This window comes from Lipomyces japonicus (assembly GCF_038497905.1).
Source record: "Lipomyces japonicus strain CBS 7319 unplaced genomic scaffold V1514scaffold_3, whole genome shotgun sequence".
Classification (NCBI taxonomy): domain Eukaryota; kingdom Fungi; phylum Ascomycota; class Lipomycetes; order Lipomycetales; family Lipomycetaceae; genus Lipomyces; species Lipomyces japonicus.
The window spans coordinates 1-23,807 of NW_027117815.1; the positions used below are offsets into that span (position 1 = coordinate 1).

At 42.4% G+C, this 23,807-nt stretch overlaps 10 protein-coding genes across 10 annotated transcripts; 2 read left to right on the forward strand and 8 right to left on the reverse strand.

The window, feature by feature from the left end:
- Nucleotides 1-230: 230 nt before the first annotated feature.
- V1514DRAFT_324339 (uncharacterized protein) lies at nucleotides 231-1,081 on the reverse strand. The gene is made up of 3 exons (XM_066926401.1): nucleotides 987-1,081; nucleotides 950-956; nucleotides 231-918 (listed from the first exon to the last, which is right to left on the reverse strand). Exon 3 carries the CDS (start codon nucleotides 906-908, stop codon nucleotides 510-512), a length of 399 nt encoding a protein of 132 aa, XP_066785629.1. The 5' UTR covers nucleotides 909-918; nucleotides 950-956; nucleotides 987-1,081; the 3' UTR covers nucleotides 231-509.
- A 1,901-nt stretch (nucleotides 1,082-2,982) lies between these two features.
- V1514DRAFT_340467 (uncharacterized protein) lies at nucleotides 2,983-3,609 on the reverse strand (the record flags this gene model as incomplete). Its single annotated transcript, XM_066929025.1, has 1 exon — nucleotides 2,983-3,609. One exon carries the CDS (start codon nucleotides 3,607-3,609, stop codon nucleotides 2,983-2,985), a length of 627 nt encoding a protein of 208 aa, XP_066785630.1.
- A 4,906-nt stretch (nucleotides 3,610-8,515) lies between these two features.
- V1514DRAFT_324359 (uncharacterized protein) lies at nucleotides 8,516-10,067 on the reverse strand. The gene has a single exon (XM_066926402.1). The coding sequence runs from the start codon at nucleotides 9,738-9,740 to the stop codon at nucleotides 9,003-9,005; it is 738 nt and encodes a 245-aa protein (XP_066785631.1). The 5' UTR covers nucleotides 9,741-10,067; the 3' UTR covers nucleotides 8,516-9,002.
- A 1,636-nt stretch (nucleotides 10,068-11,703) lies between these two features.
- On the reverse strand, nucleotides 11,704-13,491 carry V1514DRAFT_340471 (uncharacterized protein; the record flags this gene model as incomplete). The annotated part of the gene is made up of 3 exons (XM_066929026.1): nucleotides 11,704-11,727; nucleotides 11,785-13,127; nucleotides 13,185-13,491. 3 exons carry the CDS (start codon nucleotides 13,489-13,491, stop codon nucleotides 11,704-11,706), a joined length of 1,674 nt encoding a protein of 557 aa, XP_066785632.1.
- Nucleotides 13,492-13,924: 433 nt separating this feature from the next.
- Nucleotides 13,925-14,561, reverse strand: V1514DRAFT_324365 (histone-fold-containing protein). Its single transcript, XM_066926403.1, has 2 exons — nucleotides 14,413-14,561; nucleotides 13,925-14,348 (listed from the first exon to the last, which is right to left on the reverse strand). Exons 1-2 carry the CDS (start codon nucleotides 14,451-14,453, stop codon nucleotides 14,078-14,080), a joined length of 312 nt encoding a protein of 103 aa, XP_066785633.1. The 5' UTR covers nucleotides 14,454-14,561; the 3' UTR covers nucleotides 13,925-14,077.
- A 332-nt stretch (nucleotides 14,562-14,893) lies between these two features.
- Nucleotides 14,894-15,542, forward strand: V1514DRAFT_324366 (histone-fold-containing protein). Its single transcript, XM_066926404.1, has 2 exons — nucleotides 14,894-14,983; nucleotides 15,043-15,542. Exons 1-2 carry the CDS (start codon nucleotides 14,938-14,940, stop codon nucleotides 15,405-15,407), a joined length of 411 nt encoding a protein of 136 aa, XP_066785634.1. The 5' UTR covers nucleotides 14,894-14,937; the 3' UTR covers nucleotides 15,408-15,542.
- A 2,015-nt stretch (nucleotides 15,543-17,557) lies between these two features.
- V1514DRAFT_324370 (thioredoxin-like protein) lies at nucleotides 17,558-18,527 on the forward strand. The gene has a single exon (XM_066926405.1). It carries the CDS (start codon nucleotides 17,628-17,630, stop codon nucleotides 18,438-18,440), a length of 813 nt encoding a protein of 270 aa, XP_066785635.1. The 5' UTR covers nucleotides 17,558-17,627; the 3' UTR covers nucleotides 18,441-18,527.
- Nucleotides 18,447-19,517, reverse strand: V1514DRAFT_324372 (peptidase C13 family-domain-containing protein). Its single transcript, XM_066926406.1, has 2 exons — nucleotides 19,399-19,517; nucleotides 18,447-19,335 (listed from the first exon to the last, which is right to left on the reverse strand). The coding sequence occupies exons 1-2, from the start codon at nucleotides 19,490-19,492 to the stop codon at nucleotides 18,503-18,505; spliced, it is 927 nt and encodes a 308-aa protein (XP_066785636.1). The 5' UTR covers nucleotides 19,493-19,517; the 3' UTR covers nucleotides 18,447-18,502.
- Nucleotides 19,518-20,377: 860 nt separating this feature from the next.
- On the reverse strand, nucleotides 20,378-21,349 carry V1514DRAFT_275224 (mitochondrial carrier domain-containing protein; the record flags this gene model as incomplete). Its single annotated transcript, XM_066924885.1, has 2 exons — nucleotides 20,378-21,067; nucleotides 21,134-21,349. 2 exons carry the CDS (start codon nucleotides 21,347-21,349, stop codon nucleotides 20,378-20,380), a joined length of 906 nt encoding a protein of 301 aa, XP_066785637.1.
- A 1,348-nt stretch (nucleotides 21,350-22,697) lies between these two features.
- Nucleotides 22,698-23,736, reverse strand: V1514DRAFT_324379 (uncharacterized protein). The gene has a single exon (XM_066926407.1). It carries the CDS (start codon nucleotides 23,643-23,645, stop codon nucleotides 22,803-22,805), a length of 843 nt encoding a protein of 280 aa, XP_066785638.1. The 5' UTR covers nucleotides 23,646-23,736; the 3' UTR covers nucleotides 22,698-22,802.
- Nucleotides 23,737-23,807: the final 71 nt, after the last annotated feature.

Consider the following 23,807-nt stretch of genomic DNA (forward strand, 5'->3'; position numbering starts at 1 on the left):
CCCGACCCCGACCCCGACCCCGACCCCGACCCCGACCCCGACCCCGACCCCGACCCCGACCCCGACCCCGACCCCGACCCCGACCCCGACCCCGAAAGTATAAACCCTAATCCACGCAAAATAAATTGTAACCTCTAATTAGACGGTAGTAACTGTACACAGTATATACAAACATAATACGCTAGAATAGTCCAATATTCTCACACCACCTCTAATATTTCTCAAATGGCCTTCAGTATTTCTCATATATCTACTTATTATAACTCTGTATTGTATATACTTAGGTAATAGATTATATTATTCATTCTCCCAACCCTAACCTGCCGGTAGGGACATTACACCCTTTAAGCAACAAGAAAAATGAAAACCAACTAAACTCCCCTAATTTTTTTTTACAAATTTATGCCCTTACCCATGTTCTCCCTAAATCAAACGACAACCTTGATTACTCTGTTAGAGCTATGGTTCTCTAAATAAGATTATTTCAATGAGCGTGAAGAAATGCGCATCTACTTGAAGCATGCATGCATATTGTTCATTCCGCAAACACAGACTTTAGGGTCGTAAAACGTACCCTGCACAACACCACTCTTTTTCGACTTCTCGCCCTCAAAACAATCATCTATGATTTGCCCAGCTATTTGTCGTACATTGGCTGTCGATACGTTCTGTGAGAGCGCAGTCTGCCAAACCACGATCGCACATGACTCTCTTCCCCAACCCCATTTCCTCACTGTACCGTGGTTATCGCCAGGATCCTGAACTATTGTCAACGTCCGCTCACAGTCACTACGTACAGCCTTATGATTACGATGACAATGAATGTCATATTTGCTGCTTCCACTCTCAGCAAGCACAAAAGATCCAGTTAACATGATCCAAAATGATAATAATATGTTGAACTTCATATTAATTTATCTAGAATTTAATATAAAATCAGTATATTATTTTTAATCAAATGACCAGATAATAAACCTACTTAAATCCAAATTATTAGTATTTTACAGACTGTAAGCCAAGACAAAATGAGATCGTTTTTCTTTAATAAAAGTGGCCATTATTGGATTTATACGTACCAAATGTTACCCTGCTTTTGTAATAATGGAGTCCAAATTATGCGGAACAAACTCGCAGAAAATCGTAACTTCAGATTAAGTTGTATACAAGATACCAAGCGTTATATATGCGGGAAGTGGCGGAAATATGCTTTTATACTTTTCTTTGCGTTCCTACTGGGCTGTTAATTCGTGCACGCAGATTTGTACCTGTAATACTTTATATCATGTTCAAGTAACTATAGTACAGTACACCTAAACATGAATTTTTGAAAAGTTTAAGGCAGATCATGCATGGCTAGGGGTGGACAGGATACGCGATTCGTATGGCTACTTACGATTACGATACGATACGAATAAACTGATTATTCGTAATTATTCGTATAGTCGGCATGTGTGAGAATATTGAACTAGTATAGGGTATAATGTTTGCTGTGTACCTGTGTACAGATACTAACTACTGTCAAATTAGAGAGTTCAATTAATCTTGCGTGTATTAGGGTTCATACTTGTATTATCGTATATGTTTTTAATTATCGTTGTATTAACTATGAGAATAAGAGAATAATAATAATAATAATATATTGAAAAGTAATCTTTTAATTTCCTATGGTATCAATACTATACAGTAAGATAATATATACGAATGGCCACATCAAATATTTCTCAGCACGTGATTTTGCATTTGTAACACCTTTACCATATACAGGTAAACACTTTACGTATGTTTGCCAGATTTGCATAGAGAATTTTTTTGGTCAGAGTAAATATCTTACGCTTCACGTAAAAGAAACTACGAATACTATACGAATTAACCGGATATTGTACGATTACGATACGAATAAGCCTAAAATTTTACGAATAACTATACGAATAAAGGAAAAAGTTGACTGTACCGTGTTCGTGTTCACCCCTATCCATAGCAGCTAAGGGAAATTATTATATGCTGATCAATTGGACATAACAGGCTTTTTTTTAAATCGTACCTTGTGACAATCAACTATCTAAACGAGCTCGTAATTCCTAAACTATGACTTAGAGTTTTGTGCTAAATAGCATTTATGCATTGCATTTAATGATTAGTTCCGCACAGAAAAGCTAAAAGTCTTACTCTCATTCTAAGCTTTTCCACGCTGGATGTACTTTTTGATTGACTACGCTTTTGGAAGTTTTGCCATTTTAAAGCACTCTTCTTTTATTGTGGTTTTGAAGTGACACTGGCATCATTATAGTCAAAATGAATAGAAATTAAAGACAGTTGTGTAATGAAGGCTGATTACTTAAAACAATCAAATAACTTTTTATCAAATAATATAGTTCAAATAATAATAAACATACATACTGCTTAAGTATTTTGGTGTCTTATAGTTAACTATTGGCTATAGAATGATGTGAATGAAACAAGCTGTAGCTGTTCTATTAAATTCATATTACACGAAATGCTAATAAGATCTTTTACTAACGAAAAATCTTCGTATTATTGTGTAAAAGGGTTCGGGGTTTCTCATGTATATAAATCTATCAAAAATGAATCCCCGTCCAGCAGACACGATGCTGATGCTCCTACTAAATGTGTTATTCTGGTTATTAGCTAAAACGGTATAAACGGCAACGGCGAAGATGAAAATAAGAATAAAATAGTAAATAAGTATTGATAAAAAAGGAAATGCTGATACAACATATTCTGCTCGGAGAAGAATACATGACCACGTTCTAGTAACTCCATATGAATAACATCTTTTAATTTTCTATTATGACGCATTATGGACTAAACAATAAATTGCAATTTTTGTTACAACTTTAATCATATATTTCACAACACCCATCTTTCGAATCCTAGACCGCCATTTTGTAATTGTGTCTTCCTAACTCCATTTACCATTCATTCACACAATGTAGAGTGACATGCCGGGCATTTCCAAGACACTCAATTGTAGCAGGAATTTATATTATTCGTGTTACATACACACACCTTGCCATTTGTGCTGGTTGCCTGCACCACGCCGCTCCTTTTAGCACTATAGTTATTAATCCAGCAGTTCAATGTAATCTCAACTGCATCTGACTTATAACCATGAAAGTTCCAGTTTTGGCCGGCGTATGACTTATATCTGACTGCAGCACAATCCCCCTTGACTACAGCAAACTTCACGCCACCGTCACTACCATTATAAGGTATTATTGAAACAGCATCCGCGCAGTCGGAATTTGTGGCACCGTGATTTCGATGACAAGCAATCTTACCAGTAGTTGTCCACCTCTTTTCTAAATAAGATTCATCATCGTCATCCTCATACAGGCTGTTCAATTTATAGCAAATAGCCGTAAGATTAGAACTCGATGACAACCCAACCAAGCCGCTAACATAATTATCGTAGCCTATGTTCTTTCCGTATGTCCCAATTGAAGTTGAAGTGACAGACGCCACATCATCTACAATCTGATCACTTAGTGCGTCACAAGTCAAGTTCATGTCATATGCATAATTAGCATACATATCAACTAAACTTGTAGTATTAACTTCAATAATTTGTCTCGGGATCACTAATCGCATGATATAGTTGAGCGGCGGCAAATCCGACCGAGTTGGTAAGGACAGCATAAGCACTTATCGTCCATGCTCGCCTAGTGATTCCAGAACTAACATAATCAACGTCGACGTATGTCTGGTTATCATATTTATAAATGACACCTGCCGTTAGATTATATTCGTAGCTTACTCCATTCGAGCTAAATGGAGTTGAAACTTCTAAAATCTCGGTCGTATTTATGAAAAATCCTTCACAGAATACTGCTGAACCAATTAACAAAATCAAATAAGCAAAAATTGAAATCATTCTGTTGGTAGTAATAATTAAAAAGATTAAGATAATCGGGGTGAGTTCCTTCCAAGTGGAAAAGTGCTCAACATTTATATGCATGTCACAATCAAGCAAGAAAGCAGGATCAAGCAGAATCGTTTATTTGATTCCCACATTTTAAATTTCTGGTGTGAGTCAAAATGGTAAATCTTCATGAACAGCCATTAATCATATCTGCATGAGGTGCCATATGTGTTTTCATATGTGCGGTGCATATGTGCGGTGCATATCTCGTATCTGTAATTAACTTTGTAATTATTTAATACGAAATTCTGAGCGCTTTCGCTCATGACGCGGATATTTCCACTCCAGGAATTCTAAACCAAATATGCATGTCGGATGCTTCATAGAAGTGTTGTAAAAGTATATATGTGTTCATGGGTGCGGTGCATGTCTCGTATCATTAACTGTTGCAAAAATTTAATCGGAAATTCCGAGCACTTTTGCTCGTGTTTTCTTTTTTTGCAGGGAAGGAAGACCCCGACCCCGATCCGCTTTTTGCCAATTCAAGTTTGGTATTCCGATCTGTTATGAAACGAGTTGTTTGTATAGTTAAGGGTAGGGGTTGTGTTTGATTTCGCCATACATTAACGAACACTAATTTTACATGGGTGGTGTGACGTGACAGCAGGGTCGGCGGATGGCGATGGATTGGAGTCAGTCATAATGTATGTGTATTTTTGATTAAACAATCGATAATAATAATAATAATAATAATTTCTCTCCTCCTCTTCTTGCGTCCTGGTTAGCAGTCACGCAGGTCGGCTCTCCAGGGTTGCCCGCACAAGATTGTTGACATAGGCTTAGTCAGTGCGTTTCAGCAGGGCTATTACGTTACACTCCCCCACCAGACAAGGCCACGTAGTGAGAGAATCGATGTAGAAAACGGAATAGTGATGGTGACGAGGTCGGAGGCAAGTCTAGGTAGGAGCAATGCGACGGTGCCATGCGGAGAGTGCGGCTGGGGAGGGGTCCTTGGCCGCGACCCAGGATTGTGGTCAAAGGAAAATCCGGTCCACTTAACGAGGTATTCTCGGATGCGCCCTTGAAGGCGGGAGTCGAGGATTCCATCGATATCGTAGACGTTCTCATCCTCCGGTAGTGTAGAGTTCTCCGGAGGCAGGCACCGTTAGCGCTGGACCTTGTCGATCGAAAAGGTGGGCGAATGGCGCGATGTAGTGGGTAGCCGTACCGTGACATTCGAATGGGTATCCTGTTTGAGGACCTGGTACGGACCATGGCAGGGATCGGATAAACTGGGACGGTCCCGGAGAGCATTCTTAATGAAGACCCACTCACCTGGGCGGTAATGGGATGCCCCGCGGCGGTAGCGGTCCGTAGCCGCCTTTTGTCGTTGCTGCGCATGCATCAATGCGTCTTTGGCACGTGTCCAGATGTTATGCATGACTTATGAGAGCTCGGCGGCCGCAGGAACCAATGAGGTTCGCCGCTTGTCCAGATCCTTGAGGTGAAAGCCGTAGGTGGCTTCAAAATGGGTAAGACCAGTGGAGCATTGGGGTGAGTCGTTGTAGGCAAATTCGAGTAAAGGTAGGTGCTCATTCCACTGTTCACGCTCGTCGAACGTCAAATTCTGCATGATAAGATTTTTCATGATACCCACCGTGCGTTCTGCTTGTCCGTCGGTTTGTTGGTGTTCTGGTGTGGGCATCATTGGTTCGATGGTCCATTGGTCGAGCAGGGCTTGCCAACCAGCTCGCGAACAGCGGGTCGTAATCGCTAACGATGCTATCCGGCAGCCCGTGTAGTGGAAAGATGCGTTGGATAAAGAACTCCGCAGTTTGTCGAGCCGTGATCGTTAAAAAGGTTGGGAGGAAGTGCCATTTTGGTGAGCCAGTCGATGACCACGAGAACGCAATTGTAGCCGCGCGAGGACGTTCGTAAGCTGGCAAAGTCAATACCGATAGAGCTCCGCGGTTGTGGCGGGATCGGTAGGGGTTGTAAGCATCCTTCTGCGGCAGGCCTTTGTGCGTTGACAACGGTCGCAAGACTGCACAAAGGTGGCAACGTCGTCGAACATCCGTGGCCAGTAATAGCGCCCAGAAAGCTTTGAGTGGGTGACATAGTAGCCCCCATGGCCAGCGGCAGTGGTCGCATGGTGGAGGCGCAGCAGTTGTTGACAAACTGCGGGAACGGAGACGCAAAAGCGCCATGATTCGGTGATTGAGGAAGGGTAATAGAGGAGGTCATCATCGAGTTAATCATGAGCAAATGTTATTTCGTCGGTGGGTTGCGCAAGGTTGTCCAAAATAGCGGCCCCCAGTTCCTCGAAGTGTCCTCGCTTTATGGCCTCGTAGTCCTGTTCAACGTTCAAAGCCATGATCTGCACCCGTGACAGCGCATCCGCTGCGGGGTTGTTCGTGCCCTTTTTGTAGTGGATGAGAGGTTGGAAGTCAAGGAGGAATTCATGGGCACGGCGTTGTCGATCGTTAAGTTTTGGCTGGGTGTAGAGGTGTGTCAGCGACCGGTGATCGGTGTAGAGGTCGAAAGATTGGCCCCAGAGGAAGAGACGCCATTCTTTAAGCGCGCATACGATGGCCAATAGTTCCTTGTCGTGCGCCGGGCAATTTCTTTGACATACCCGATGGGGTGACCGTTTTGGGTCAACACCGCGCCCACGCATATGCAGATGCATCCGTCTACACAGTGAAGGGTTGTAATGGGTCGGCGATCTTCAGTACTGGATCGCTGAGCAGCGCTTGTTTGGTTTGTTGGAAATCGACCGCCATTCCCGGAGTCCAGTTAAAGTTTGTTGGGCTGTGGATGGCTTGTGCGTGGCTGGTACGTGGCTGGTACGTGGCTGTGTTAAGGCTAGGGTTGTGTCTGTACTTGTACATATATAAGCTGAGGTTAAGCCCATAATAAAATTGGTTCATCATCGAAAATTAGACAATAAAGTTGAAACGCGACTTGCCAACCGCGGAGGTGAAATGGCGAGTGCTTTCGGCATAATTTTGTATGAAACGCCGGTAATAGTTTGCGAAGCCCAGGAAGGACTGGAGTTCCTTGACAGAGGATGGTATCGGGAATTCGTCGACAGCACGAATGAGTCGGGGAACTGGGCGTACTTGGCTGTCCCATCGGTCTGGCCTAGGAATTCGCTGTCATGCATACCTCCGTCTTGGTAGGCTTCGCGAAGAGATCGTTTTCGCGTAGTCGTTGGAGTATCGTTCGCATGTGGTCCAGGTGGTCGTCGAAGTTGTATGAGTAGATGAGGATGTCCTCCAAATATACGATACAAAATTCATCTAGTTCCTTTGCGAATACGGTGTTCATCAATGACTGGAAAGTAGCCGGTGCATTAGTGAGTCCGAAAGGCATGACGTTGAATTCGTAGTTCCCATAACGCGTCCGAAATGCGGTTTTTGGTCTATCCTCGGGATGCACCGGGATTTGGTAGTAGCCGCTGGTGAGGTCCAATTTAGTAAAGACTCAGGCGGTTGTCAGCCTGTCCGGGAGCTCGTTTATGCGCGGTAACGGGTATCGGTTTTTTTTATAGCCTGGTTGTTTAGTGCGCGGTGGTCTACGCACATGCGGAGGGTACCATCTTTCTTGCGGACAAATATGACCGGCGCGCCGTATGGACTAGTGGATGGCGAGATCATACCCTGCTCTATTAGCATGTCGAGTTGTTTACGCAGTTCTGTCAACTCGGTTGTAGAGAGGCAGTAGATGCCCCGGCAGGGTGGGGTGTTTGATTTGTCGTCTGTCAGCTGTATGCGGTGAGAGACCTCCCGGTTGATGACGGGCCCGAGGGGTATGGCGTTAGAAAAGATGTCTTGGAATTCCGCCAGCATTCCTTGGGTTTGTTCTCTTTGAGCATTGCTCATTTGCTCCTCCAGCCGGATGAAAGATAATCCGGCAGGTTGTGGGGTAGTTGTTATTTTATGTTCAAATTCCATTGTCTCGACAGTTTCGTAGTACATGACTCGTATGAGTCCGTAGTTTGTAATTTCATCTGTAGAGTGTTTAAGTTCATACTCGAAAGCTCGAGTGCTTAGGAGATATGGTGCGGTAGGACGAGAACGGTAATTATACAAGTTTACTGAAAAACGTGTAACTGAACTAAAACTTGTTGCTTATTGAGGCAACAAAGACCAAACACTCATTTATATTTCTCTTTTCCCATAAAATATTATCTCTATTCTCCTATCAAGGCACATTATTATTCGTACCTGTATCACGAAACGTTACCCCTCTTTATGTACCATCTTGTCAGAACCCATCTCTGATTACTAACTTATGATCGGGTTCTGAGCGGAGATCGGAAGATGGCTGTATAATCGAGCGGGATGGCCGGTTTTACGGAACGGTTAACTATATGATTCGGGATAGATGGATAGAGCGGGATGAAGGATATCCGACCACATAACCAGGTCGTATATCCGGAGATTGGTAATAGGATTGGAGTGGGGTAGATGTAGGAAGCGGGACGAGGAATGATAGAGGAAGTTGGGAGGAACTTGAGAATAATACTTAAAGAGTGATTGGAACCAGTCTTCATCAAACGATATCCATCTCGAAGATAATAAGAAACCTTAAGTAATTATTCTCAAGGTATAGTTATTGTTTTATATTGATTGTTTGTTTATTAATATATTCTCAAGATTACGATATCAACTTTGAGAAATCGGTACATTCTTACACATCTCCATATTATAATTATTCCTCTGCTTATTATTTCTTTAAATGTATACTTTTCAGTTGTCTTCAATTGTCAGCATGAGTACTGCCTAGTCATACCAATGTGCAGATCCTCTTGGCAAGCTGCAGACGCCATCCCAAATCTGTATATGATCAACGGTAATCAGTTGTAAAACCTTGAACTTGTATCAAAAATGAAAATGAAAAGGGATCGGGGTCGGGGTTAAAATTTTGAAAAAAAAAAATTTACTGATGTGTAATCAAGCACATAATCATCCGATGGGTGGAATGAAATACTCTGATGCTCTGATGCTCATGCTCTGATTTTCTGCTGGTCTAATTCTCTAATGCTCTAATGCTAATTAAATGCAACTGCCACCATATGCTTATGCAATATTACTTACATATACAGTCGACTGACACACTATGTATACAGCTGGTAACTGTCATAATAAGGACTCGGCGCTCCCCATCCATTCACTCTGGCACAATATATCTCTCCGTATGATGTATTTGATCCCTCTCTCCTACGCTTAATGTACATCACACTTGACTCTGAATTAAACAATGTCAAGCAGTCCCCTGTATCGTATGCTACGGGTTTTTGTTCAAAAGCTTGCCGGATTGCCCATTCCACAGCTGTACTATGTTGCATGTTACACTCATTTTTGGATACTGTATATATGAACGCTTCTATGTCATATGAGTCCCCGCCTACTTTCAACCCAGACCATGAATAAGTATTGCACACTTCAAATTGATCAGTGCTGACTTTGTTGCTAAAACTAACCCACTTCATAATACTACTAGCTATACTGACCGTATTGTTAATACTCTGTAGTATGTCGTTAACAGCGGCACCAACAACCACCGTCTTTGACCAGAACACTTTAGCTTTCTGTTTAGTGGTAGTCCAATTCACTGTCTTCTGGATACCAGTACTATCATTGTACCTGATTATGTCGGTGATCGCCTTACTAATTACAGCACTCAGTGAGCTGCCATTGTTGGTGGTGCCACCTAAAACGCCTTCTCCCAGTCCTGAAACAATTGTAAATTCATTTGATGCATTCACGATAGAATCATAATATGAGGAGTTGAGTGTAGAATTGTGAGAAGTTATTACTGGGGCTGGGAACTCTGCACTAGTTGTTCTAACCATACTAACGGCGACCAATCAAAGTGCCATAACAGCCATAACACTTGGTTTGAACATCGATACGAATTTCGATATATAGAGTCTGTCAGCAGTAAAAGACCTCCTAAATTTTCTATATGCCAGTCGTTAAATCTATAATACCGTATAACACAAAATTAAAGCACCGCCATTGATCGGCTGACAGTTTGCGCAAAATGATTATGCAACATGTTCTGATTGTTCGGCTTGCGGCTTCAAGAAAAGATTAGCCTCGCTGAATAAAAGACAACAAAGAAAGCATTTTATTTATAACAAATAATAAATATAAACAAATAAATAAACACTGATAAGTTCACAACAACATAAATATTAACTTTCCTTCAAGAGATTAGCCTCGCTGAATAGACAACAAAGGTAGCAAAGATAGAAAAAAGTTTACGGGAAAGAGTTTAAATTACAGGAAGGAAATAGCTATTGATGAAACCAAATGACAACGCACTCATACTATTTATATATTTTTCCCATAAACATTTCGGATATTATCATCCTGACAATATCAAACGATGCTATCCCCCGCTTCATGTGCTATCTTCATACTGTAGTTATTGTTTTTTTAAATATTTTGCTTTGACACTAATTATCGTCATGAATACTGCTTAGTCGTACATATGATATCTTATCATAGCATGTGATGATCAACTTGTTTTTTATTAATTTCTTTTATTTTTGTTGTAAAGAAATCCGCATGGTCGCTTCTTAATTTACTTTTTAAATGATCTTCAGTTGTGATCTTTAAAATTCGTAACACAAGCACACGCCATTGACAAAAATCATACATACACTTATCATGCGATAAGCCTGTTGACTATATTCTCAATTTATATAACTTATTGTAATTTTCAATAATATATCGAGCCTCAGGTTATTTCAGTAAAAATTAAATTATGATCATTTGCTTGCTCGCTCAATAGATGAGAATCATTTGTAGCTGTCACGGATAGAGCTTAAAGAACAGCAAAAACTACAGAAACAAGTACATGATGAGCAACCTCCCATAGTTGTAGTTGTACTCAATTTACAAGTACCAACTGTAACGGCAAATGCACTTTCAGACACCTTGAAGCTCATCTTCCAAGCCATGGCAGCTGCTATGCTAATGTTTCCAACAAAATAGTTATAAAAAAACTAATGCCTTCCTCCTAATGACCCTTACAAACCCACCTATTAAAGTAAACCCTCATATTTGGTGAAATATAAATTTGCTAAGGCAATTAGACATTTAGTAGCAATTTTTATATCCTCACTTACAGATTTTGGTCTGGTAATGGCAATGAGATAATTAATATATAATAATAATTTAGAAAAACCTGATTATTATTCATCAAAACCAATTATATATTCTCGTGCTGAAAATGATAACCACAAACCAAAATCAACCAGAAGTGACAACGTCGGGGTACACAATGCATTCAAATACTGAAGTAAACGTACGGTGCAATGCTCTCTGAGCAAGCAACTCAATTCATTCACAAGCGAAACAATGTCATAATATCCATGATCATTTAATTTGCCCAAAGAATCTCGCAACAATGATGATTTATATGACTTATATTTATATATATTACTTCTTTCTTCACAATTCATCTGATCGTGAATGATCTTCCTTAAAAATAGAACCTTTCCTTCATACACTCCATACACTCCTCCCAAAAAAGAAAAAAGACAAAACAAAACAAAATCAAAATGGATGTCACATGTAAAATTGATATACAAAACCAGAAAGTTTCTAATAGATAATACAAACCACCAATACCAATACCAATGCAATATATAATTTTAATATTTTTTTTTAAAAAAAAAGTAAAAAAAAAAAAAAATCCACAACCTTGTTAAAACACCCAAATATGCCGAGTAAAAAAATAATTGCAAAAATTAAAGTAAATGGAAAAATGAGTGAACCATTAAAGTTGTAATTACACAAGTCATCTTATTTGGTTTTATCATGTTTAACCTATTACTTATTAGTAAACATAAGTCCATTAAATAAATAATGTTCATAATGACGTACCCTTATATGTCTTGCAAGAGCATCTTGCCTTGAAAAAGTTTTGGTGTCATCTCCACAAAGCTCGCACTTAAACATTTTCCTATTGGCAGCATGAATCGTTTCTTGGTGACGTATTAAGTCATAAGGCCTAGAAAAAACCTTGTTGCAAGGCTTTCCGGTAGATGGGTTGATCCAAGTGCAACGATGACCCGTTTGTGCAGCCAACGGGATCTTTTTTCGAGACGGAGAAGTAACGTGTGTTCGAAGATGTAATTGCAAATTGTGATCTTTGGGAAAACGTTTGCCACATTCACTGCAAGTAAACGTTCCAATATCTTCAGACGATGACGCTATGTCACTTGGATTGTTAGACTGAATACTGCGTATACTTGGAGAAACAGACGACATGGCCGTGCCTGCCATATCATCATCATTCTCAGATGGAATCGGTGACGACATGATCGATGACTGTGATGTTGCATCAAACCGGTCAGCTTGGCTGCGCGGAAATGGCGTCGCTGGATTAGAAGAAAACAAATCAAAGTCAGTTAACTTGTTATCAATAGAGTCGGCCAGGTCAGGTTTGATATTATTAAGACTGCTTGTAGATGACGATACACTAGGAGTGGGCGCAAACATGCTTCGTTGTAATTCTGGCTGCTGTTCAGTTTGCGATTCGTCAAAATCAATTAAGGCTTCTTGCGGTGATATGGTCTTTGAAGGTGTAGTATCAATAAACATTTTACCACCAGTGGTAGATTGATATTGCTGTTGGATTGGCTGTGATGTTTGGCCAGCAAAATGCTGACGAGGCATAGACGATGGTAGTAACTGCCGCTGTGGTTGGGATTGTTGAGAATGAGATGTTGACTGACTAGCCAGCTTCTGTTGCTTGTGAAACTGAAGTTGCTGCACTTGTTGTTGCAGTGGCTTACCATGGTGGTTATAATGTGACGTGGACGATTGAGGGCGGGGAGCAAGAAGGTCGGCTCGCGAAGTCGTTGGCTTTACTGACGAAAGTTTAGGGAAAAGATCGTAGTGAGACTGGGAATGCATCAGAGGGCTATCAGCAGGCGGGCCAGGATAAAATGGCGAAGACTTGCGGAACGGCGACATTTCTCTTAACGATGAGGAAGATGACGGCGAGGGTGAGGCTGTTCGTGTTGCCGGGAGCGACTTTGCAGCCCATGCATTATTCGATAAAGTAGTAACAGGGTCAGGAAAATCAAACACGAGGTCATCGCTGGTGGTGGATTGAACTGGAGACATGTTTGGCGTATAAAGTTCGTCTTCAAGAACGTCTGAAATTGTGCGTTCAAGCTTTGGGTTTTTAAAGCTGGACTGGTTTAATAAGTCTTCAGGGTCTAGAGCAAAAGAAGAGTAAGTATGAAAGGATTTAATGATAAGAAAACAACACAGACCTTCTGACATTCGCCTGCCAAGCGAATATTGACCAGGATTGGAATTAGATGTTGGCGTATATGATTGGTTTCCATCAACGGCAAACGGATCTCGAAGGGCGAAATCAGGCTGCAGGCCTGGAGATGGTGACAACGGTGGCAGGCCAGTCATGTGTTCATCATTAACTGAAGCAGAATCTGGATGGGACGACCAATTTGAAGCCATAGACGCGGCGGTAGCAGCAGCTTCAGCGAGAAACGATGGCTGGGTTGGAGTGGACGACAAAGACGCTGGCAAAGAACAAGACTCGCGGCGGGGAAAGCTCATTGGGAAGGACGAATACGACGATGATGACGCTGGAATCGGAATCGAAAATAGAGATGGGAACAGCAGAGCTTCAAGATCGGGCGAGAGCGGACCAGGTGGTGGTGCGGTTGATGCTGATGACGCAGACCCTGACGGCCGATGAGCCGAAGATTGGACCTGATCGAAGAGAATGAAATCAGCCATTTACACAAGGCGGGAAATGAAAGCAAATGCCTCGAAACAGGACTGAGTAATGATGATAATAGACTGAGCTGGATTGGGACTAGAAACTGGAGATCGAGATCGAGATTGGGCGATGGCGATGGCGATGGCGATGGATGAGAGTTGGACATGACACAAGGCATATCCTCACTCGAGTTATTCCATAGTTACGGCACTACGTATGTGACGAATTCACGTAAGCAGCGCCCGTGATCGGGTGACTCTCGCCTCACGTAAGCCATTACAAGCCAATTTTGGTGTAAACAATGTAATCGTATTACTAATAATATACAGCAAAACAAGCAACTTCAAACAAAACCTATGATACATTTACGCGCACAATCCCAATCAAAAAAAAACCACAACCGTGAAAAAACCCAAACATTTAACCACCGAAACCGTACAACGTGCGGCCCTGTCTCTTAAGCGCATACACAACATCGAGCGAGGTCACGGTCTTGCGCTTGGCGTGTTCGGTGTAAGTCACGGCATCACGAATCACAGACTCAAGGAAAGACTTGAGCACGCCTCGGGTTTCTTCGTAGATAAGAGCAGAAATACGCTTCACACCACCACGACGAGCCAAACGACGAATGGCAGGCTTAGTAATACCCTGAATGTTGTCTCTTAGAATCTTGCGATGACGCTTAGCACCACTGGATTCAGGCATGTTAGCATAATCACGTCACAACAGCAAACACAATCCAACAATTTGCTTACCCTTTTCCAAGACCTTTGCCACCTTTTCCACGTCCAGACATTGCTTATGATAATATAAATTTGATTTAAAAAAAACTACAATTATGTAGAAAATATAAACACTAGGTCGAATTCGAGGTGTAGTGGATACTGTTAGATTGCGTTCGGTCAAAAGCTTGTCGGAGGAGGGGATCGCGGGCGTTATAAAAGCCCGGCCGTGCCAGGGCTAGGGCAATAAGGATCAAACTTGCATTCCGCGCGCCGGCCTTTTTTTTTCTTGCATTCCGCGCCAGCATTCCCAGCACGCGAATCCAAGGCGCAAAAACAGGCCGCAATTTTGCCAATTTGCACCCAACTTTTTCGCAAAATCTACAATCCATTTTTTTTGATCCGCACCCACGTTTTCACACCGCGGCAAGGGTTTTCATCATCACAACCGCCATTTTTTCCTATAAAGCACCGCCCGCCCACGTTTGGTCTCTCTTTCTTTTTTTATACCATCATCATTTCGCGCTTCTTTTTTATTACTCTCTCACAACATTTATAATGGCTCGTACTAAGCAAACCGCCCGCAAGTCTACTGGTGGCAAAGGTATTTTTCAATATTTTGTTGATTTATTTTTTTTTTTTTTAATTTCTAAACTCGCTTAGCCCCTCGTAAGCAGCTCGCCTCTAAGGCTGCTCGCAAATCTGCCCCAACCACTGGTGGTGTCAAGAAGCCCCACAGATATAAACCTGGTACCGTCGCTCTTCGTGAGATTCGTCGCTACCAGAAGTCAACTGAGCTTTTGATTCGCAAGCTTCCTTTCCAGCGTTTGGTTCGTGAAATTGCCCAGGACTTCAAGACCGATCTTCGATTCCAGTCTTCCGCTATCGGTGCCCTTCAGGAGTCTGTCGAGGCTTACCTTGTCTCCTTGTTTGAAGACACCAATCTTTGCGCTATTCACGCAAAGCGTGTCACCATCCAAGCTAAGGACATTCTTCTTGCTCGTCGTCTCCGTGGCGAGCGATCATAAGCTTCTTTTTGTGTTTTAATGTGTATTATGGTTAGCAAATTGTTTTTTTTTACAGGTTGGCGATGGTTATTTTAGGGGATACCTCTTTTTTCATTGTATAATAGGTTCTCAATATATATGGGTTTTTTGATTTAATTTTGAATCGTAGTTTGGTGACATCGCTGTTATCTTTCACTTTACGTCATCTGGCTTTTCTTTACATGCCCTAACCACGTGCAAAAGCTAAATGCCTATGAATACTAAAGAGACAAGGACAGCAATACATCGTAGATCCTAGACTTGGGTGACGTTCTTGGCCTAGGACATTATTGGTACACATGTTTTTAGCAGGTCTAATCCTAGGGTCAAATTGGTCCGTCGTGACATGGTTTGAAGATTGAAAGTTCCTATCCACATTCGCATAACACGTGATGTAATGATTACCTCGTCTTATGCAGCGGCAATTCATGCTCGAAATCTTTATCAAATGACATCTTACACAACAAGAACTGACGTTGCCCATATGATTCCACGGCAACAGTCGTTTGTTCAAAATTTGATGATAACGTGGAGTGAAAATTCTGCTTTATGGAAATCTGATCTGGGTGTATATCATAACCTCGTTTTCAGCTATCAGTTATGTCCCATAGCGCTTAAAATGACTGAAGATGAATGAAGATAACGCTTACAGTTCTGGAAGTTTAATGTGATGTACTGAGATAGGCAGAGGTATAGAACATCACTCATCATCAAGGCTACGAGAGAAAACAAAGGATATTGATTGAATATTCTTAAAATTATCGCCAAAGGTCTCAGTAATCAGTTAAACATAACATTATATCCAATTAACTACCTCTGGCTATTACCCTTTTTTTATAGAATATTATCATGTTTTCTATCTCCGTACATCCCATTAATTGTAAACGCTATCAAACATCTCCGATAGCTGAAGACGAGGTTATGACAGTACTCCATCATAATGCTAGGCCATATTCCCAAAGAGTGCATTTTGAAAACCGGAATATTTATTTACTCGGTTTGCTTGGTCTCTGCTGCCATTGATTTCTAATTTTGTAAAATCTCATGTGGAAAGAAATATTAAGAATAGCACGGGTATTTGGCAGCGAAAGGTCATGTTGAGGAATTTGCACAAAAAAGGTGAAGGCACAAGAGCAAGTTTATTTCTGCTGATTCCGGACAAAAGATGATTGCAATGACACGAGAGAAATGACTTAAAAACCAAAGGCCATTTGGGCTTGTTCTGTTTAAGGGTGAACATTCGACGGTACTTCGAATGCGATTACAATACTAGAGCGCTTGGTTTATGACATAATAGACAATAGGAATATGCATTGATTTTAATTCTGATGAGACTCTTTATTTTCTTTAGGAGGAAAGGATGAAAACGATACCATATACAAAGTTGGTTACATTCCTGTGAATCATTCATCTGTTTCTCATTTTTGTGTCCTTAGAGAGAATACAGAGTCGGATCATGGTCGGAGGGTCGGCCTACTTTCTTAATAAAGATGCAGAAATTTATTTTTGATATGCTGCATTTTATTTTGTGTTTTCCTTTTTTTTTTTCAGTATTTCACGCTAATATCGGTTTACAAATTGGCTAAACAAAACTTTGCAAGGCATTAAAAGGTAGAATAAACTTGTATGATCTAGCCATCTTTCAAAACGCTAGCACAACAATGTTCATTTGTGTAATCGTCACACTGTATTATAGTCTCTTTTTTCCAAACAATCATGTAAACAAAGATGATTATGAGAGCAACCTGTCTTGCTTTAACAAGCGTTGAGTTACCTAATGACAAGAATATATGGGTAATGTCAAGGCAAGGCATACGACAAATGAGTCCTCTCAATTATTTAACCACTGACTTGGTTCGAGGGAGTTCGACACTATCGGCTGGCTACTACAATAAAGCTCCATTACGTATAATCCTCGCTCCGCTTCTGTGTGTGCAATAACACATCTACGCTGTTGTTTAATTGTATGTATCCGTCGCGCGACGCGGCGAATAACGCCGCAATCCTCGCGGCCCTCGCGGCCTCATCTCATCGAATTTAGCCCCGTTTTAACCCCGGCCGGCCATTGCGCTGATTGTGATACGGGGTTCGTGTCTTGGTATATATTCGTCATTGTTTACATGCCCATTGCCCCCACATCCCACACACCTGTGCCGTTTCCAATTCAATAATCAATTAAAATTTTTTTGTTCATTTTTCGTCATGCCTGCAAGAAAAGTAAAGGAACCAGTCGACCCAACCTCTCTTAGGCGATCGTCCAGAACTAGGAGGCCATCCACATCGTCTGCTTCTGCTTCTGCTTCTGCCACGACAAAGACTGCGACTGCGCCGGCGTCTAAAAAGCAGAAAACTGACAAAACTGAAGCCGACGAAAAGGTTAAAAACAACAAGGTAAACGATGAAACAGAAGAAGAAGAAGAAGAAGAAGAGGAAGGACGAGGAGGAGGAGAAGTTATTGTGGACGACAAGGGAAAAAACACCACCTCTACTATTAGCGATAATGAAAATAAGGACGTCAAGAAACCGGCTGATAATGACGACGACGAAGCTGCGGGAGGTCCGTCCACAGAGAAAATTGAGCCAGTCGATATCCCAGACGTTACGGTCAAGGATCAGGATGATAATGATGTAAACCTTAAGGATGAGATTGAAGCAAACCCTTACGTGGTAGTGTTTGCCTATCCCAAGGCGTCCACGCCTGGTTGCACGCGTCAGGCTTGCGGATTCCGTGATGAATTCCCAAAGTTTTCGTCTGCAAAAGCGGTAGTATTTGGCTTGTCGGCCGATTCCGTGTCTGCACAAAAGAAATTTCAGGACAAGCAGGAATTGCCGTACAGGTTATTGGCTGATGTCAAATACCAGCTTATTGGCCCGTTGGGTGCAAAGAAGTCACCCAGCGGTGGCATCACGCGGTCTTTTTGGGTGTTTAAGGATGCCAAGTTGGTAACAAAAGTGATTGGCGTAAAGCCTGAAGTCTCCGTGTCGCAAGCTGTTGAATTGGTTGTTGGTGCTTAATTGTCGTTTGTTTTAATTATTCTGTACTTTATTTTTTCACTCTATTGTACACAAGTTTACAATTACACGTCGGATTCGTCATCCTCATAGTCATCCAGTTCTATCGCTTGCGCATTAGCGAAAAAATCTGTAATCTTGACATGCGCAATATCACGTTCATACAAATCAGTTCGAACGCCGGCATGGGAATGAATCTTGACTGGATCATACGATTCAAACAAATCTCGCATGGTCAAGGTCGAGTTCTTGTTTATTTTTTCCAAAAATTCCAAATTGTAATACGTAAACCGGTCAATCACGGCCACGCCAACGTCAGAATCCGCATGATGTGAATACGATGACTCGTCCAATTCCGAAGATCCAACCGCCAAAATATTTGGTGAGTAAAACTTGGAATACATTGTGTTTGCCTGGCAGGTATCAATCATAAACAAGATTTCCTTGTACCGCTTGGTTTGATACATTTGATCAAACGCGTCAGCCAAGTCAAACGCAGAAACTTCTTCTGCATCTTGAAACTTAAGAAACTCGTTGCCACCGTGACCAGTCAGGTAAATGAAAATGTTTGAGTTTTCATCCGTGCGTAATCGTTTGGACCTCGGCGTGATTGCTTGATCGACCTTGTCAGTCAATACCCGCAAAAAAGTTTCAACCGTGACTTCGTAACCTCGATAGTCAACTTCGATGTTGTTTGAATACAGGTCGAGTGCCCGGTCGGCATTATTGTACACGGTGCCGGGGAATGCGTTGCGCGGATTGCACGCCACGTCGTCGGCCAGCATGAGAATGATTTGCGAATCGGGAATGCCTAATCTTTTCACGGTTCGATACATGCTCAACACGTTTGCCAAATGCCGATAGTTGAACCAAAACCGGGACGTGGAAACTAGCACAGCTTTTTTTTTCCATTAATCTTTTGTAGTGATGATAACGCAGACGGACGTCCAACTTTACTTACCCCAGTTGTTTGTATGATCTGATGCATTGCCTGCATTAGCTGCACTTGCAAGTAAAAGCAGGCCAATGCAGCTTATCATCTGCAGTAGCCTCATTTCGTTATGCCTTCATCTGTTTGTTTATTGTACCAAAAACGTGGTCATACGTTACCATGTCGATGTAGTATTATGTAATAAGAAAAGTATATTACGTGATGCGTTAACTATTCTCTTCCCAACTGGACAAACAAAATCAACAAAAAAGTGTCCCACTTTTTGATATTTGCAAGTTCTGCACCTGTGTTTCAATCACAGGGCTGTGTGCTCTTATCCTGATAGAAATTAAAAGGAGCTCTTTTTTTTTTTTTTGCTCTTCATTACAGGAGTGAACTTCATATAAAACGGTTGCGCTGAAAAGAGAGAGGGGATAAGAAAGTCAGTCAGTCAGCTTTGACGACATGGCAGAAGGCCAGGACGGGTTGGATCATTTCTTTCGCGGCATGAAGGTCGTTCGGGCAGGAACACGATGTGCTCCAAACGTGAGTAATATATATATATATATATATATATATACATATGCATATGCATATATATTATGCTGAACTTGTTATTTACGTAGACCGTGCAATATCTTTATTGCTATTCCAAGGAATTTTTCACAACTAAAAACCGCAGTGCTTGTCGAGATCTTTTGGGGCAATTGCGGATTTGCTTGAGAAAGTCTGCCAATTCCAAGAAATAAGTTCAATACGCATCATAATACAGGACATGGAATGTCAATCTTTATTTTATTTTTTTTTTTTGAAAAGCATTATGAGCATTTTAAGTACATGTATTACTTAAATATAACTATATACGTTATATGTATAAAATATGTATATATGTATAGAACCATCAAATAACACCTACTGTTCTTGTAAATGCCCCAGGTAAAAAAAAAAAAAAAAAAAAAGTAAACTGAAATGCTAATACTAATAAAATAAGACGTTGACCACCACCAGTTTAGGTATACTTGTCAAAAAAATTATGAGTAAGTTCGACACCGACAAAGGTGGCAGCGTTGGCAGGGAATGATCGGGCAAGCGCTGGACCAATACCAGGGAAAAATGCCTTGATCCCGCCACTGCGATAGATCTGCGTGGTGACCTTGATAATGTTGGACTGAGTCTCCGACGTTTGTAATTTGGATTTGATCGTGTCAACGGGGAAGACGGCGGTCCACATGGCCACGCCGGATGCGCCACCGGCAAACGAAATGGCACCGAGCGACAATTTTTGACCATCGGGTGTAAGTTTTTCCTTTAGGTACTCATACGTGGCAAAATACAGGGCCGAGCCAGGTCCGTCACGAGCCAGCGTGGCCAGGGACCCGCGATACAGTGACCTGACACCGCCGTCTTTGTAAAGCTTGGAAACAACGTCCAAAATGCCAGAGTACTTTGGCTCGCCGTGTTGGCCCTGCACTTGCAACAACACCTTGATACGTTCAAACGGCGCAGCCACTGCGGTTGTGGGGATGGCTGAGAAAAAACCTGCTGCCGAGATTTGGGCGATTGTGAGGTCAGTCTTGCCATCAATAGCCGGCGGCGACACGGCGGCTACTATCCGCTTGCCCAGATCGTAACCCCAAAATGAAATGGCAAACATGGGCGTGACGCCTAATAACGGAGGAGTAACACCTCGATAAATGCCCTGCAAAATGTCAGTCCGGTCCGGTTCTGTTCAGTTCGGTTGACGGCATTGATCTGTGTTTCTTACCAGAGCACCGTCCTGGGCCACAGTTTTGCGCACCACATCAAGCGCCGACGAGTAAACTCCCTTTTCAGCCGTTTGCATGCGAACTTTGATCAAGTCAAACGGATGGCCAACCAAAACTGCAGAAATACCACCGACACCGCCAGCGACAAATGACTTGATCTGGCCCACCACCGCCGACGTCTTCACCGAATCCGTAATCTCTGGGCCGTCTGACATTTTACCTTGTGTTTGAATAAGACCCTTTTTGCAAAACAAATCAAAAAAAGAAGGGGACAAGGTGAATTTTTATATTGGTTGAATTTTTCACCCCGCAACCCCGCGAGCCGCACCGTGCAAGTCCCAGTGGCCTAGCAACGAACGAACCGGGTTTTGTTTGGCCTGACGACGTCAGCACCACAATGGCTTATTGCTCACTTGATTTCTTTCTAGCTCTGTGTTCTGTGTTCTGTGTTTTGTATTCTGTCGGCGGTGGGCGTGTTTGCGTCGAGACTTTGAACCCATTGTGGTGTCGGCCAATCTTTGCGGTTGGCGGACAAATGGCTGGCACGTGACGGCCGCTCATCCGCACCGCTCGGTTCGCCGACGAAAAACTCGATTCAAAAGCCTGAAAACCTGGTTTCCAAAGCGCGTCATGGGCGATTACGGGGGTTACTCGGCTGAATACAAGGTAAGATCGTGGTGTAGATAGTTTCTTTATTGTTTTGTTTGTTGCAAGGAGCTGACGACCGGTCCTCACGCAGCAGCGACCGAGATACGGCGACGGTCGACGCAGGCAAGCCGGCCAGCGTCATCAAAATCACCAGGGTTACCGGCGTGGAGGTGGCAGATTTTTTGCCGGCGGATATTCATCATATCAGGGAGAGCAAGAATTGCTCGACGTTCACGACGCGTTGTCGAATCCCTGGGCAGCGCTCGAAGACGCGCTGGGCTTGGATCACGATCAATCGGACGTTGTTGACCTTGACAGGCTGCATGACGAGGCGCCACCGCAGCAGGAGGTGGATAACGAAGCTGCAGAGAAAGCAGAGTTACAACAAGACTTGACAAACAAGGATGAGATTGAGATTGATGAGGACAGTTACAATGTAATATTATGATTATAATTCAGGCTGGATTAAAACTGTCATTTGGACTTACTTTGTCCATAAGTCCGTCCATGTCCTTTTTTTTTTTTTTTTTTTTTTTTGCTCTCTCATAAGCATGTATGTATAACTTTTTGGCATGCATCTGAAGTTTATAAAATCTTTATTAAAATCCACCATCGCCACCGTCGCCAGGCATATACTGTTTGCCAATACGCGGACCGTGATGATCACACCGCTGGCAACACCATTCAGCGAGAATAATTACTATCAATCAAAAGCCAATCTGCCGGCTCTTATTGCCATGATCAACTTCCATGGCGTCTTTGCCACAGTAGACACCATCAGATTAACGTCTCTATACGAAGACGTACGGGCCAGTCTGTCTGAGGTCGACGGCGACGACGACATCACGTTTTCATTCGTCGCACTCACTGAACCTGATATCGGCACATCAACGCAAGAGTTCCTCAGGCATCAACTTGATTGTTAACAAATTAGTCTTTATTATCCTCATGCAAAAATAAATTACATAATTATTGTACAATTCACCACCCCTATGTTACATTATTTTAAAATCCAAAAATTTAATCTTCCCGCTCAATGATTTCCGGAAACGCTTCCCGAGCCTTTGCATACTCGGCTGGATATCTTGTTACTGATTTTTTCTTAAGCGCATCCACATGCCGTTGCACCCATTTCAAATCTTTTTGAACTTCTCTTAAGATCTTCATTCCTTCACCGTACTGTACTCGAACTTCTTGTATTCTTCTTGCCGCTGTGTCCTGTAACTGTTCCAGTTCTCGTGATTTTGAATTGAGTAATCCCGACGATTGTGCCTGCACGGCAACCGCTCTGTCAAGTGCCACTGCATCGAACGCTTGAAGAATCTTATCCGTCACGTACTCTGATGCCGAAAACTCTTCATCGTCACCATTTTCATCACCGTGCACGTCTTCATCTTGATCTTGTTCGTAATCTTCGTCCGCAGCTGTCTCAGCATCCGAACCCGCATATGATGACGTCGAGCTGGTTCCGCCACCACTGTCACTCGCTTCGTCATCGCCTTCTTCACCTTCGTATCCGCCTTCTTCTTCATTATCAATATTATACTGCGTAAAAAAATATCCAATGCTGCCACCACCACTGCCACCACCAAATACACTACTTCGATGGCCGCTCCCGAACGACAGCACTGACGCCGTGTCAGCAACAGACGGCGATGCAGCCCCGGATAGCAACGTCGGCGATGACGAAGAGTATGAACCTAAATAATGCAAGTCAACAGGCACAAACGGGTATGACAAGGCACGAGGCCGCCATCGCCGTCTCTGTTGTTGTTGTTGTTGTTGCTGCTGCTGCTGTTGATGCTCGTCGGTGACCGATGGTGGAACAGCTGCCGGCGATACGCCTCGAGACTGTTCGCTCATGACTTCCGCATCAAATCTGACTCGTTGTGATTGGTAAAATTATAAAGATTGCGTAAATAACTTGTACAACTGACTCTTTTTAAAAGATTCCTCATTTTCGCTGTCGTTTAATCGAAGATTATATTTTCTAGCTTACGTTATTCGTACTGCTTGCTATTACAT